Below are 14,840 nucleotides of genomic sequence, written 5' to 3'. Positions count from 1 at the left end.
AGGTGGTGGATGCCCCATCCCTGGAAACATTCCAGGTCAGGTTGGACGGGGCTCTGAGCAACCTGATCTAGTTGGAGGTGTCCCTGCCCATGGTGGGGGGGGTTGGACTAGATGACCTTTAGAGGTCCCTTCCAACCCAAACTATTCTATGATTCTGTGATTTCCCAAAATGGCTTTTATGCTGGATTGGTTTAGAGGTTGGTTAGAGCAGCTTGTTAGGTAACCGGTGGACATGGTGAGGGCAACTAAAAATTAAGGACAGCCACAAAACACAGACTGCAGTGGGGTTTAAAGATGTACACTGCAAATTTCTTCAGTACAGCCAGCCTGCTCTGTGCCATGTGTATTGGAAAAAGTAGCCCTTCGTTGTCATTATGAGGGTTGGCGAGGGAAGAACCAAATATCTGTGTAATGCTATCTGTGCCAGTGCTAAGTATTATTTTAATTCTTAGATCTCAAAAACTATATATACAAAGAAAGTTAGGATCGTATCATCACTTGGATTTTTCTTTGGTGATTTTATTGCATAATGTCATTGAGACGGGGTTACTTTAGATGTAGACAAGGTTATTTTTTGGCTCTGGAAAACACTAACCAAACATCAGGGACTCCTGAGGATACTTAAGGGTGTTTTACTCCATTGAGCAAAAGAATTAATGCATAATAATGTATGAATTGTTAGAAAACTTAAAGGGATCCAGGTCACCACAGTGAGTTATTAGATCATTGATTGATGTAGGATTGTCTTAAGTTATCCTTAAAATTGTCTTTCAGTTCAATCCAGGTATCAAAACCTGGGGAGGCAAGTGTATTTCCAGGGGAGAAATTAAATGGATTGAGGTATCTTTAAAGTTTGCCTTTTCCCCTTAAAACAAAACCACTGAATCACTGAAAAAGAAAATGAAGTGGCTCATTTTGAGAAACAAACACCAGAAGTACATGTGTTGAGAATAGGTGTACTGAGGGTGGAGATTTTGTTGAAAGGATATCCTTCTTTGACTGCAAGTGTTTTTGAATATTCCCTGCCACATAGAACTATCTGATCCATTCTAAAAGTGTAAACAATTGAAATAGCAATTGTTGCTCTTAAGCAGCATTTGTCTAAGTCGTGCTATTTGTTAGGGGTGGATTAGCAAGGTCTACAGAGAGTTTCTGTCGCAGGAATTCATCTGAGCTTGCCCTTCAATGTATTTCCCAAGTCATCTTTATTGGCCCTCTAGGCCTGAAGATATTTTGATTCATTTGCAGAGGATTATACCATACATAGGTACTGGCTGAATGCCGTAAATGTGTGCAATATATAAACCCTTCTTCCTGCCAGAGGAAAGATGCCGGCAATGGCTGCAGGTAGGAGTTAATTGTTTTCCTTGCGCTAATGCCAAAGTTTTTGGCTTTCTGCCAAAGAGGCACCATTTGAAATCCCACAGAAGAATATTTAAATTGAACAAATTGTGGTGGAAGGTTGGCAGAAAGGGAGAGCAGGAAAAAGCTGTAATGTTTGGTGTAGACTGGAACGCTTCTGGTGGGGAGGTCTGTTTGAAGAAGATTCTACTCTGGACATGGTTATAGTTTTGTGTTACTTATCTCCTTGAGTCCGTCCTGAGTAACTGTCCCAAAATAGAAGAACATCTGGATTTGTGTCACATGTTGTAGTATTCGTTAAATACTCCGTTAAAAAAACCCCCATGATTCTGTGGTTCCTGAATGGGTAGCCATGTGGTTAATTCCTGTGCTTTGTTATGTATGTTAAATACCTACCCTTGGCTCAGATTTGGAACATCTTAGTACAGTTATTGAAACTGGAGCTGTAGACATGATTTCCTGAACAAATCTCAATGTATTAGCATTTCTTTATTTTTTTGCATATCCTTTGTGTTTGATTTCTAGTTTATTTAGACCTAGTTCCCATGAGACTGATGAGTTTCTGGAATTGTATTTGTTTTTTAAAAGTAATCATATAATCAAATCAGCTGTGCTTTGCATCTTGTGTTTTCTTGCAGAACTAAAGATAGTATGTATCATGCACTGACTTATGCCACCATATTGGAAATGCAAGCTATGATGACATTTGATCCTCAGGACATACTGAATGCAGGAAACACAATGAAGGAAGCTCAAGCCACCTGTCAAAAGTAAGCATGGAGCAATTCAGTCAATAAATAGTCCCTTCATGGGAAAGTTTTGAAAGACATACAGGTTAAAAAAGGACATGTAATTTCATAGAAATCATAGGAAAACTGAGGTTGGAAGGGACATCGGGAGGTCATCTAGTCCAGCCTCCTGCTCAAAGGAGGGTCAGTTGAGGTCAGACCACATAACTTAGGGTTTTGAGCAGTCTAGTCTTGAAAACTTCAGTTTACTGCAATATCTGATTTTTTTTTTTTTTTGTCATTTAGGTTTTTGTCCTATCTGTAGCCCTGGTTCTGCAGTGTCTGGAAACTATTTACCATTTACAGACACTGCAGAACCTTCCCATTTGGTGATGGTTGTACTGTAGCTAGCTGTCTTTGAGTCAGCTGTGCTCCCACTTCTGCACACCCATATGCACATGCACTCATACACACACACACACACACACACACAAAATAAATCAAAAAGCCCGCTTATCCCCTTCCTTCATCAAGACAGATTTCAGCATATGAAAGGTAAAAGGCGGATCACAGGAGGACCATGTTGACTAAGGTCTGTATGGAATATGCTGAAGTTTGTGTATGTGGTAATATGACAGAGGGTTGGTGAGCACTAGGGGTATGTTAGTGACTGTATGGGTGGCCGGCTGAAAGATATCATTCTCTGTTGTTGATGCTTCATGTTCAGAATGACCAAACTGACTTTTCTGCAGATTTAGGAAGAAATCTACAGTAGCTGATTCTATCAACAACCTTGTGCATAGACAAAGCCTTGAACACTTTACTGAAGGTAACATTATCACTAACATGCATAATGTTTTCCTCTTTTTTTGCTGCAATTTGAATTGTGTAGAATTGTTCACCCAACATGTTTTTTCAGATTGCGAGTTCACTGACAAAATCACTGATTTGGCATTTGCTGGATCAGTGTTTTGGCAATTGCTGTGTCACCACATCCAAAATCACTGTTTTTGTTGATTGCTGACTCAGCATTTCCAAAAATTGCTGGGTAAAGAAATACCTAGAAAGAAGTATTGAAATGCCTAGAAAGGTTCTAGATCCAGGAATTCCTGCAAAGCACCAGAGAAATTCCTGCAAAGTTTCCGTAACAGTGTGTCATTTCTGTTTGGAGTTACCTTAGCGGTCTAGAACTGAAACACTACAGCAAATTTGGAAGATTTTTCTCAGTTTGAGCTTTGTGATCTTATTCCTGCATTAATGGGCTAAGTGTTTTTTAATTACTTTTTGTCTGATTGATTTGTTTTCTTCCCCCTTCGTGTGACACTAGAGGAAATCCATGCAGAAATTTGCTATGCTGAATGTTTACTTCAGAGAGCAGCACTCACATTCCTTCAGGTATGGATTCCTGCGTGGCTCTTTGGGGGAAAAAGAAGTACACACCATACAGGTTTCTTTTCTTAAAATTAATGAAATGGTAGAAGACCTTCGTTTGACCTAATGGTGTAGGACTCTTTCATCTGGATTAAATCTGGATTTTATCTGGACTATCTGCTGATGAGATATTAGAATGTTTTGTTATCCCTCATGATTATCTAAAAACACTTATCTTGATACACATAGCACTGAGTCCCCTATGATGCCATTCTCCAGTCCTTTTTCGATGTGTGAAATGTAACCGCAGTAAGCACTGATTTTCAAATACTGTGTGTTGGGATTATTAAAAAAAAAAAAAAAAAAGGGATGGTCTTAAAAGTTGTGCTGTGCTGGAATGCAAGCGAGATTTTTGTTTCAGTCAGGCTGGTGTTTGCTTTCCCAAGACTGCTTTCTGACTTGTTTGTTCTTGAACAGCTATTATGGTCTGCATAGCTATTAGGCTTCACACATGCTTTTTGCTAAACAGTGCTGCCTGTCTTTAGAAGACTCCGTTTTCTTTGAGTTTTATCTGTCTGTACTAATGAAGTTTGATTTATTTGATGGATCAACATTAGCAATACTTACCTAGGCTCCAACTTGCAATTTAAATTGTTAGTCATAGTTGAAATAACTGATTTTTCTTCTTGATTTGGCTGTACTTGCTATATGATAGTGGGCCTCTTCATCTATGCAGAGGGGGTAATAAAAGTCACATTCACAAAGGGCTTCTGCTTCTTGGCTCAAAGATGCTGATAGAGAATGAAATGCAGGTGGTGATTTTATAGTGTTTGAGAGTTGCCAGATGGGCTCTGATTTATGTTGCTTATGATAGTTTATGAACCGTGTAACCTTTTTCAGCGATCTGCCATGCCCTTCTGCTAGAAACTATTGCTTCATAGCAAAACCAGTAGTCAGAGTAGCTTCTTCTGAAGGTTTTTAGAGTGCTGCTGATGGTGCCTTTATGGTAAGATGCTGGATTTTTGAATGGCTGAGGTGTAGCTACCTATTTCCATATTCCTGCTGCTTTAGGATGAGTAGTCTCTAGCACTGGAGACAGTGGGTGATATCTGAAGCTATGGAAGCAAGGCTTTTCAGAACATCTCCATTGTGCCTGTAAGAAAGGAGTGTTTAATGCAGTGTCTCTTGGTTTTAAGCACTATTTTTGCAGATATCTGTTTTTAAAAATGTTTATAGATGCATGAGAAATTTAAGAGTAAGAAAATAATTTCTTGTCCTCTTCTACATAAAGAATGCCTGTTCATTTGCTTCCTCTTCTATTCTGTGTTTAATTTTTCATGAACACATGAACTGGTTTTAAAAATTAAACAAAGGCACTTGGTTCCAACAGCTATTGAAGTGGGTTAGTTTTAATGCTTAATGTAAATGACCAAATCCACTTGAAAACGCATAAAAATTAGTCTCAGGATTTTTCAGGGGCTGGACTATTCTCACCTTGTTTGTCTCTGTTGTTGGTATCATGAGTGCTCTGAATTTAAACATTTTAAAACCATCTTCTTTCCTCTTTCCATTTTCCATTCAAAGCAAAATACAACTGAACCTTTACATATGGTTAGGTATGCTATACACCCCGCCCTCCCGTTGCCAGTTAAAACCTGACTTTTTCTACAGAACAAATGAAAACAGGGTCATATTTTTCTGTGGTTATTTTGTTTGCATGTGATTAGGATTCAAGTCTCTGGGGATATATCATCAGGAATTACATGTTCATTTATAGTGCATAGTTTCTGTCCTCAATTATCACTCCTGATAATGTTGCTTAAGGATGACTGTCAAGGACACAGGATAGTGGTGGTGTTGCAGGCTGCAGGAGTTCAAGCCTAATGGCCCAAACTGCCCTTCAGTTTCCTATACTAGTTCATAGAAAGCAAAGTCTGGAAGAAGTTGAACTGTAACTTTGATTGGATTATCTTCCTGACTTACAGGAGGATGGAAAGCTCTTTAAGGCAGGTTCTGTCTCTTTGTTTACGTATCAACGAGCACAATTGGGCCCTTTTTCCTTAACAATAACAGTAAACCAACCAAATGTTCATCTAATCTCTGCTATTTTCTCCACAATGCTTCATATAGCCTCTTAAAATACCATCACAGAAAAACCATCTGCTAAAACACATGTAGTCTTCCTATCCCAAAGTAATAGCAGATATCAAAACAAACCAGAATGATAGATTATATACAATGAGTGAGAGAAGAAACTGCTACCAGAAAGTTACGAGACTAGAGAGTTCTCTCTTTGGGTTCCAACTGTAAACTAATGGTCCCCCAGATACACTTTGATGTAAGTTCTCAGTTTGTTATGGCTTGTAATGTAACGTGTTACAATACTAGTATGGATCTCATAGATACTTGAATATTCAGACCAGAAAGAGCACATCCTGCATAACTTTACTTACCCTGCTTCCTTTTTAGGATGTGAAACTATATTCTCTAGACTCCTGAGGACAGGCAGTTATTTGTATCTGGTGCTGAGCCAGGAAACGTTCAGATCTTAACTGTGCTGAAGGACAAATGAGAGAAAGCTATTTTTTGAAATAGCCACAAATGCATGTACCTTAGGTGCCATTCATTAGCTTAGTCCCTGTGTTCATTAATGCAAATTCAGATGGTCCAAAGGTCAGAGAGGCTAAACTCATCACGGAAGGCATCAAAATAACGTGTATGTGTCTGAACACAGTAAAAATATTTTAATACAAAAAGGAAATCCTAAATCCATGTATTGTTTCTCAGAGACTTATATTGTCTGTGTCATGATGGTTATGTTCAAGGCATGTGTTCATCTCAAGAAAACAAAAGCTCTTTATAATTCTTATAAATTCATATTGCTAACAGGATGAGAATATGGTTAGCTTCATAAAAGGAGGCATCAAAGTCCGAAACAGTTACCAAACGTACAGGTAAGTCAGAATGATGATGTGATTCAGCGTACTCTTTCAGTCAAAAGTGCTGCTGGTCGAATTGTCCAATTCACAAAATAATTACTGTTGTATTTATTGCAGCCTTTATTATAGGCCTCGTGTCTGTAGCTTTTCTCAGCCCACACAAATTCCTCCTTCGCATAACAAAAGACATTGATATTATGGTTGATTTGGATTGTAAAGATAGTGGACCCTAACCCTGTTAACTCCCAAGGTTTGCCTGCTTCAAATACTATATCCTTGAAATTATGTCCAAAAATAACTGTTCTAAATGATGTAGCGCTCCTTGTGTCTGCATAGCACGATTTGGAGATCTCACAGTCATTAAGCATAAGAAATGGCATTTCTTTATAGTTCTAGCTGCAGCTTTTTGGAACATTCAAAACCAGTAGCTGAAGCACAAGTAATTCCATAATAAATGCCTGAAACTAAAACAAAATTAAGAGACAATAGACTAAAGAGCTTGCAATGGAAAGTATAAATGGCTTCAAACAAAGATTAAACAAATTTACAGGAAATAGGTTTATAGGGGCTAGTTAGCATAGTAGAACAGATGCAGTCTCTCCGCATCATGAAGTCCCTGAACTGTCATTTCCTAGAGGATGCTTTTCCAAGCGTATGCCACTGTCTGAATGAAATATGTGGTTAGCTGGACTTTTAATCTGGTTAAGTATGGCAGTTGTTATACTCTAAAGAGTAGGTGCATGCTATTGAAAATGATAAGCAATGTTGCTTATCTGAACTCACAATATGCCCATTACTTAGTGTCTATAAGCCAAAAACATCTGCTGAAGCAGATTTCTTTTCATCCAGGAAGTTATGGAGAGTTACTTTCAACATGTGCAAAAGGTTTTGAAGTGCAGTAGTAAATTCTAAAAATTACATTAAAATGTACACCATGGTAAGCATAGTCAGTTGTGCCTCAATAAATTAAGATTCGCTCTATTATATGTAAAAACAAAGTGCTATAAATCTAGTAGCTCTTAGGTGGTCTTCTTCAAAAGAATTGTAATAACAACTTGCATATTACTAAAACGTACTTCAACAAAGGGAAAGTTTGTATGTGAGACTGGCAGTTACGATTTTTGTACTGTAACTTTTATATGGGAAGAAATAATTGTTTACAGTTTTGGTGAGAACGTGGTGCAACAAGTTACAGAGAAAATAATGAAATATGGATATGAGATTTTATTTGCCTTGATTTTTTTACAACATAGTTTCTGATACAAAAAGCCATCTTTCCTTTCCCCACTGTCAGCAGTACTGCTTGATAATCCACAACAACAGCAACCCTGAAAAGACAGGAGGAGTAAATGTTGCAAAGATACAATTTTTAAAACTCTCTTTCAGAGGGGAAAGCTTACCATACACTGTAAAAAAGATGGAATGAAATAAAACAATAATTCAGAATGAAACATTTGCTTATTGTCAGTGAACAAAAAATTTCAGAAAACTTTCACGGTAGTACAGACTTATATGAATAATTTTAAAAAGTGAAAGCTAAATATGCATCATATTTTGTTTTATTTTAGAACTCTAAATTTGGACTCGGAACAGCCACAAAAATTCATGTGTCTAGCAGACACAAAACAGCATCCAGCCCAGGTTCTCCAGAAGTATACTGAAAGGGGGAGAGATGACAGTGTCCATATTTGTGTGGGTTGAAGGCGACTCTAAATGCAGGTCCATAGTAAAGACTGCAATTACAGTGAATGTCTGTTGGCAACAACCAGCAGATAAAAACATGACAGCCAGAACACAAATATGTGGCTGCCATTAAAACAGTGTTTTTCTTCTCCTAGTAATTAACAAAATAAACTAAAACAATAGTGCGAAAACCACATAGCTGTAGAAAGCTTGGAGACAAAACAGGTTCAAATCCAGCTGGATTACACAGGGAAATAAAGGGACACTACAAAGTTGAGATCTATGAAAGTTAGAAAAAGAAGTGAAAAGTAATTTCCGATATACCTGCCCATTTTAAAATATTTCTTACAATTGTCTTTTCCTATATATAACAAAATGTTCTTTTGAATGAACGTGCACAAAAAGGGAATACCTAATCCAGGGATTAGTGAAACTCAAATCAAATTTGCTAATTTAAATTTGCTAATTTAAATTTAACTCTCCTGCACTGCCCCATCATCTATTTTTGCAGTAGTAAAGGTTGGTTGCTCCCAACAGCCATTCTTGAAACATTTTCAGGCAGAAATGTGGTTGCAAATTGTCTATTTGACAGGAATTAATCTCCAGGACTCCATATTTTTGAATTGATAGTAATGTGACAGAAATTATTTGTTGATAAATCCAACAAAATGTTATAGGTGGTGTTCACCTGGGTGAGATGACAAATTTACTTTTTTTGAACTACTATGTAGTTCAAGGTAATTGGGTTACTTTCTTACTGAATTGTAATTAATCATTTTATGTGCTGACAATATAACAGAATCTTGCGCATTTTCAGGGAGCTGGACAGTCTCATACAGTCTCCACATTATGTCAAAGGAGAGAACCATCTTCATTTTGAGGGAGGTGTAAAACTTGGAGTTGGAGCATTTAATCTGGTATGTACCAACAGTTCTCTTGAGCTGAAGTCCTACAAGCTCCTGAAAATGTTCTTAACTTAAATACCTGAGAAGTTCCACTGACATCAGTGTTACTAAGCATACAGTTAAAATTAGGTGTGTGCGCTGATGCTTGCAGGATCCCAGTCTCCGGTCTAAGAAGGTTGGATAGTAATGCACTTTAGAAATAAAGAGACTACAATACTACTCAGTGTGTGCAGACCCACTTGCTCATCCTCATGGGGAAATTATTAACTGAGAAATTATCTCGTCTGATGTGGGCTAAGGGCATGTTCTTTGAGAATATAGCTGAGTGTCTGTGCCCAGCTTCCAGTAAGGGTGTTCATTAGCCAAGTGACCAATGCTTGGGAGGCATTTGGAGGGGAAAGTGTTGTAGTCTCATGAGACTACAGCTGGGATGGGGGCCAGGAGAAGCCTTGCACAGAAGCAGCAGTTGCCTGTGCTTGTTGACTTCCGTTTACTGTTCAAATGGCATTTGGGAAGCAACCAGGGACTGCGACCAGGGACTTGGCTGTTAGCAGGGCAGTTGGTGGGGCAGGGTGCGTAAATGGGGCCCTGAGTGCTGTTCAGGCCACTGTCGGCTGTTGTTGCTTGTGTTCTGGTCAGAAAGCGGGTGGTCAAATAGTGCAGGACAGCTCCTGGTGTGTCAGAGGTGTTGACACGGAGATGGTGAGGGGTGACATGGTTGTTCAGGTGATGGGCTGGAGAAAGTGCCTGGTGCTTCCCCTTGCATTACTTTGTGTGAGCCTGGCACATGCCCAAATGTTTGATTTACTGCACAAAGAACAAATATGTACTGTCTGGTATGCACCCAGTATTTCTGAAACTTCCAAGAAGTACTAGAGGTACTAAGCATGTGCTATGTAAACATATCTCTGTGCAGGGAATCCTGGAGACACAGGGTCCCTATATTAAACAGATATTTCTGTTTAAATCGTATGTAAAATATAGCAGGTGTATACATTTACCCAGGAAATATTCAGACATATAAAGATATTTTTAGTAATTTTAGTGATTATTTCTTGTGTTTGGAAAAGTTGTAGGAGGCAGCTGGTAGCCGAGAGGCAGAAAGTCTATTACTGCATAACTGTTGCATGTCTTTCTGTAGACATTGTCCATGTTTCCTGCACGGATTCTGAGATTACTGGAGTTTGTTGGATTTTCTGGAAACAAGGTAAATGTGAGCTAAATATTATTGGTACATTCCCCTCACTCTTAAGTTAAAAAATGGAGACAGGAGTTTCTCTCTTCTTCCTCACGTTAGCTGTAACCCTCTGAAACACTCTGATAGGTATCACATGTGCACTGTTGGCACTGAAGCTTTCATGCAGCTCAGTTTTCCTTCATATTTTTGTCTGAATTATTATACTTCAAAGATTGTGATACCATTGTTCAATGATGGTACAGTTGTGAAACATGATAAAGACAATGACTAATACAATGATGTTGACATATTTAGTTTTAGTTACTGGTCTTCTGATGTATGCTTGTGCTTAGAAATCCATAGCCAAAAGTGTATTCTTAGCCTTTAATATATTAGCTTACTTGATAGTTACTGTCATGGTATCTGAATGTCCCTGACAAGTTCCTGCATGACATCCAGCTGGGAAAAAAAAATTCAGTTTCATTTCTGATTTTTTTTCTCCGTGTCTTTAATAGCACCTAAATTCTCGTTGCCTAAAAGACTAAGTGCTTTTTTGCCTAGAGAGTAACCAGTCTGACCTATGTTGTTTGTGCATGCAGTTTAAGGACAGAAGTTTGGTAATGAAGCACCAGTAAACTCACATGAACCTGAGTTATTCTGCAGGGCAGATGCACAGAAAGTGCTGTGTTAGTTCTTTTGTGGATTTGTTGTTTCAAAATAGGATACTAAATTGATGGGAATATCTTGGCCTTGATACCTTGTACCGGCCCTCATCTCTCATTCTATGAGCAGAACATGAGATTCACTCAAAGTTGGGTTCCTGGATTAAGAAAACATGGTCCATTTAACCTAAACCACTAGTCACATTTATTTCATAAATGCTGGGTAAGGTAAAAGTTCGATGTCTTGCAAACACAACAAAAGCTGTATAAACAAGTTAAAACTTAACTCTTCTGTAATGCTTTCTATTTACAAAACAAGTTTCGAGGAGAAAAATGTTTCCTTAATCAGAACTGCAGCCTTATGTGACAGGTGGATGAGTGTCATCACCATTTTATTAGTTTACAGAAAGGATCTTAGATCTGAAAATAAAATGTCTTGTTTAAAAGCAAGGAGCTTTTGGCAGAGCATGGATTAGAACTTGGAGATTTCCAGGAGCTGACCAGGAGCTGTTTCACAAGCAGTAGAGGCAAAAATCAAATCGTTTTACCTGTCAGTTATGAAAACAAAGAGCATCTAAAGCAAAATATTCTCCTAGAAATCTAAGGGCAATTCACGTACCAGCAGAGTTCCGAGAGTACTTTGCTGAACACTCATCTTATTGATGGAAGTTGTCGCTCTAATTGAATTTCTGTTGTTTTCTTTTGGCCCTGGGATTTCTTGTATAGCTATGAGTGGGCTGATATTTGTGTTGATGAGTCAGCTCCTGTTCTAGTTTTTTTAATAACTCACTGAAGCATGACCTAGATTACCATAAATTTAAGCAAAAACCTGCTGTATGCACACCGTAAAACAAGGAGTATTTTAAACATGTTGATCAAAGTTCATTGATGGTCATTTATTTTAACATCCTAAAAAAGTCCTTCTGCATTTAACATTTGTGAGTCAGATGCCTAAACCAAAAGCAAAATTGCAATTGCATTTGCAATCCTTTCCAGTGGTGGTTTTCCAAAGCTTGCAAGAGGAAGCTGTCCCCTGCACTACAGACGAGAATCTTGAAGGTGAAAGAAACAGTGATAGACAGGAGGAGAGGGAAAGTTTGTCATGTGCTGCACCCCATCCAGAAGAAAGGAATTTTGAATACATCTGTGTTTGATCTTGCAGTCTTTTCCATTAAATGCTCACGGTGAGCATCAGACTCTGCAAAATACGAGAGCCATGGTTAGTGCCTTGAGCTGTTTACAGTTTACCTGAGAGCGCTACAGTGCACTGGAGGGCAGCTTGCTTTTGGTGTGGGTCGTGTTTATTAAAGCTGGATATAAAATTGCATTGCAATATCTTCCATGATACTGATCTGCCTTGAAGCCAGCAGATTTGCCCCTAGGGACTCTTCTTGTCTCTCAAACATGTCATGTCTGATAGTAAATGAGGACATGCCCAAAGCTCCATTACTTTCTAAGCCATTTGTGGGCACTGTGGACAACATGATCAACTTAACAGCAGTCTGGAGTCTCAAAATAGTAGGTAGGATAAGATCAAGAAAGTATAAAAGTAGCCTGAGGCCACAGTTGTTCTCTTCCACTCCAAGATGTGCCAGTTGTGCCATTCTTACTGTTCAAGCTGCTTTCCCCTATATCATTAGTCAAAATACAGGTTTATTCGTGTTTAATGGCATAGGCCCTGCATTTGGGCATTGAGGTTCAATGCAGTTTTGCCCAATTTCATGAGAATTTTTTTGTGGGCAGAGGTATGTATTACGCACTGTCAGGTACGCTGTGCTGGGGAGGCACGCCTTCCTCACTCCCTGGGCAGTAGGTGGAGTATGTGTCCCATCTGGACTTTCTGTGTTTAATGATAACTAACTTCTGGTGTGAGATCAGAAGAGTCCTTGCACTATCTCCCATATAAGCATTGAACCCTTCTTACTGACCCCTCTGCCAGGTTTCAGGCTAATATTTACTCTTGTTCTTATTTTATAGACGATTACAAATACTGTGCGGCTAAACTGTAGAAAGGTTTGACGTGAGCCCACCATATGTTAAGTGCAATTTGTCAGAGGGTCAGCTGACAGCATGATTTCAGGGGAAGGCAGGAAAACTTTCAGACAGAACCAGTTTCTTTCAAATTATACTTTTTGATGTGGGAGGACATTTTTCCCAAAGCAGCTGAGCTGAAGAATATTTTTGATGTCTCAGTTTGTAATAAATTGAATTTGTTTCCCACTAAGCATCTTTTTGATTTGCATGTTGGTCTCTTCTGCAAATTTTAAATGAAGGTTAAATGTAAAAGTATTTCATGGGATACATTTCAATGCCCCATCTACCAGTTTAATTAGTCAGTTCTTCATAAAAGCTGTTAGTAGTATCCATCCTTCTTGCTAAGCCTGCAGTAATGTGATAAGGTCATGGGACATGGACGATGACCTTGCTTTGCTTTCATTGTCAAGATCCCTAATTAAAAGAGAGTGATTTAAAAATACTATTCAAGAGCTTTTGCTTCAGGAAAGTAGATGGATTTTAGTCAGTGACGGCTGAACTAGTGAACCAGTCTCAACGTTGTTTGATAATGGTTTTGAGCATTGTCCTTGTTTGTCCTGCATTCGCTGTAGGAGTCCCCACTGCTCATGTGGGGAGTCCTGAATGACAGAGCATTGGATGTCTTGGAACAAGGATCAAATCAATGAGGTACTGACATAATATACTGTAGTGACAGCTTTGGGAATTAAGAGATTGTGGGATGTTATGAGCAACTTGCACCGAAAGGTGAGGGTTATCGTATTGGGTCACATTTGTCTCTTAGGAAGTGTCATTGCTCCCTGCTCTGCATTACACCTTATGCCCTTCAGAGTAACTTACATTTTCTGTGAAAACAAAAACTAGACATGTTAATGTCATTTAAGTATTCTGGAGAAATTATGAGCACTTACTGCCTTGACATCTGTTTTATATTGTAGCAATACGCCCTGTAATAGACTTTGTTTGGAAGCGCATTCCTGGTGTTCTGGGATTGCTCATATCACCTGTGGCATAGGAGTGGGAGATATTTATGGGTTATTTATGGTTAGAAGGTGCGTCCTAACAATTAAATATAATATACTCACTTAGTGACTGGCAGCAGTGAGTGTAGTTTGTTTACGAGTTCTTTCTTAGGCTCAAGTAGTAGCTGCTTGTGATTTCTTTCTGAGATCCTCAGTTTGATCCCCAGTCAGGATTACATGGGTGTAACAGTATTGCCCAACTCATGACACCTCACTTAGCTGATTAGGTTTGCTGGCTAATCTCCATAGGCTCCCTGTGGAGAAAGAGTAGGTGCTTGAAAAGGTGATTCATGTCTGTCCTAGGCTTCTGTGCTGAATGGAGGAGTACCTTAGAGCCTAGGGAGGCTGGCTGGCTGAATGTGGTATCTAAAACATGTTTCTCAGCAACACCCTTCATCATCCCACTTTCCTGGGGATCTCATCGTAACAGAAGCAGTTTGCAAGAGTTTTTTTGAGGAGAAGCAGCTTTGTTGCAGCTTTTTCTACAAGCAAGCATTGTAATACTAACAACTACTTCTAGATTTCTTCTTTTGAGACTGTGTCTACTCATTATATTGTTTCTTTAATATAGAAAGTTTGGGGTATTCAAGTGGCAGAGTGAAAAGTAAGCATTCTTTAATACCTGTACTGGACAAAATAGTATCATGGACATGCCACAGAGTGAACTAACTTGCTCGGTGAGCTTCCCATACCTGTGTAACTACTCAGTTTAAGAATTTAGGCTCAAGTATGCCAGATTTGCAGCTCTCTTCTGATGAATGGGCAATGTTCTTAATCCAGTTACTTCACAGTTACTGCTTTCCAGGATACAGTCCCACGTAGGGTGGGTGTGGATGGCATTCCTTGTCCGTACAGGTGATCAAAGACTCATTAAGGTTGGAAAAAACCTCTAAGATCATGAAAAGACCTCTAAGATCATCGAGTCCAACCGTCGACCCAACCCCACCACGCCCACTAAACCACGTCCCTAAGTGCCTC

At 38.9% G+C, this 14,840-nt stretch overlaps 1 protein-coding gene across 1 annotated transcript in view; it reads left to right on the top strand.

The window, feature by feature from the left end:
- Positions 1-14,840, top strand: part of TTC39A (tetratricopeptide repeat domain 39A) — a 41,198-nt gene that overhangs the window by 6,537 nt on the left and 19,821 nt on the right. Inside the window, exons 2-7 of the mRNA XM_009287356.2 lie at positions 2,001-2,132; positions 2,843-2,919; positions 3,418-3,485; positions 6,351-6,415; positions 8,901-9,000; positions 10,130-10,195. Of these exons, the coding sequence (XP_009285631.1) occupies positions 2,001-2,132; positions 2,843-2,919; positions 3,418-3,485; positions 6,351-6,415; positions 8,901-9,000; positions 10,130-10,195 (508 nt within the window). The remainder of the gene's footprint in view (positions 1-2,000; positions 2,133-2,842; positions 2,920-3,417; positions 3,486-6,350; positions 6,416-8,900; positions 9,001-10,129; positions 10,196-14,840) is intronic.

Source organism: Aptenodytes forsteri, unplaced genomic scaffold (assembly GCF_000699145.1).
Source record: "Aptenodytes forsteri isolate BGI_AS27 unplaced genomic scaffold, ASM69914v1 Scaffold119, whole genome shotgun sequence".
NCBI lineage: Eukaryota > Metazoa > Chordata > Aves > Sphenisciformes > Spheniscidae > Aptenodytes > Aptenodytes forsteri.
This window is presented reverse-complemented; position numbering and strand designations above follow the sequence as displayed.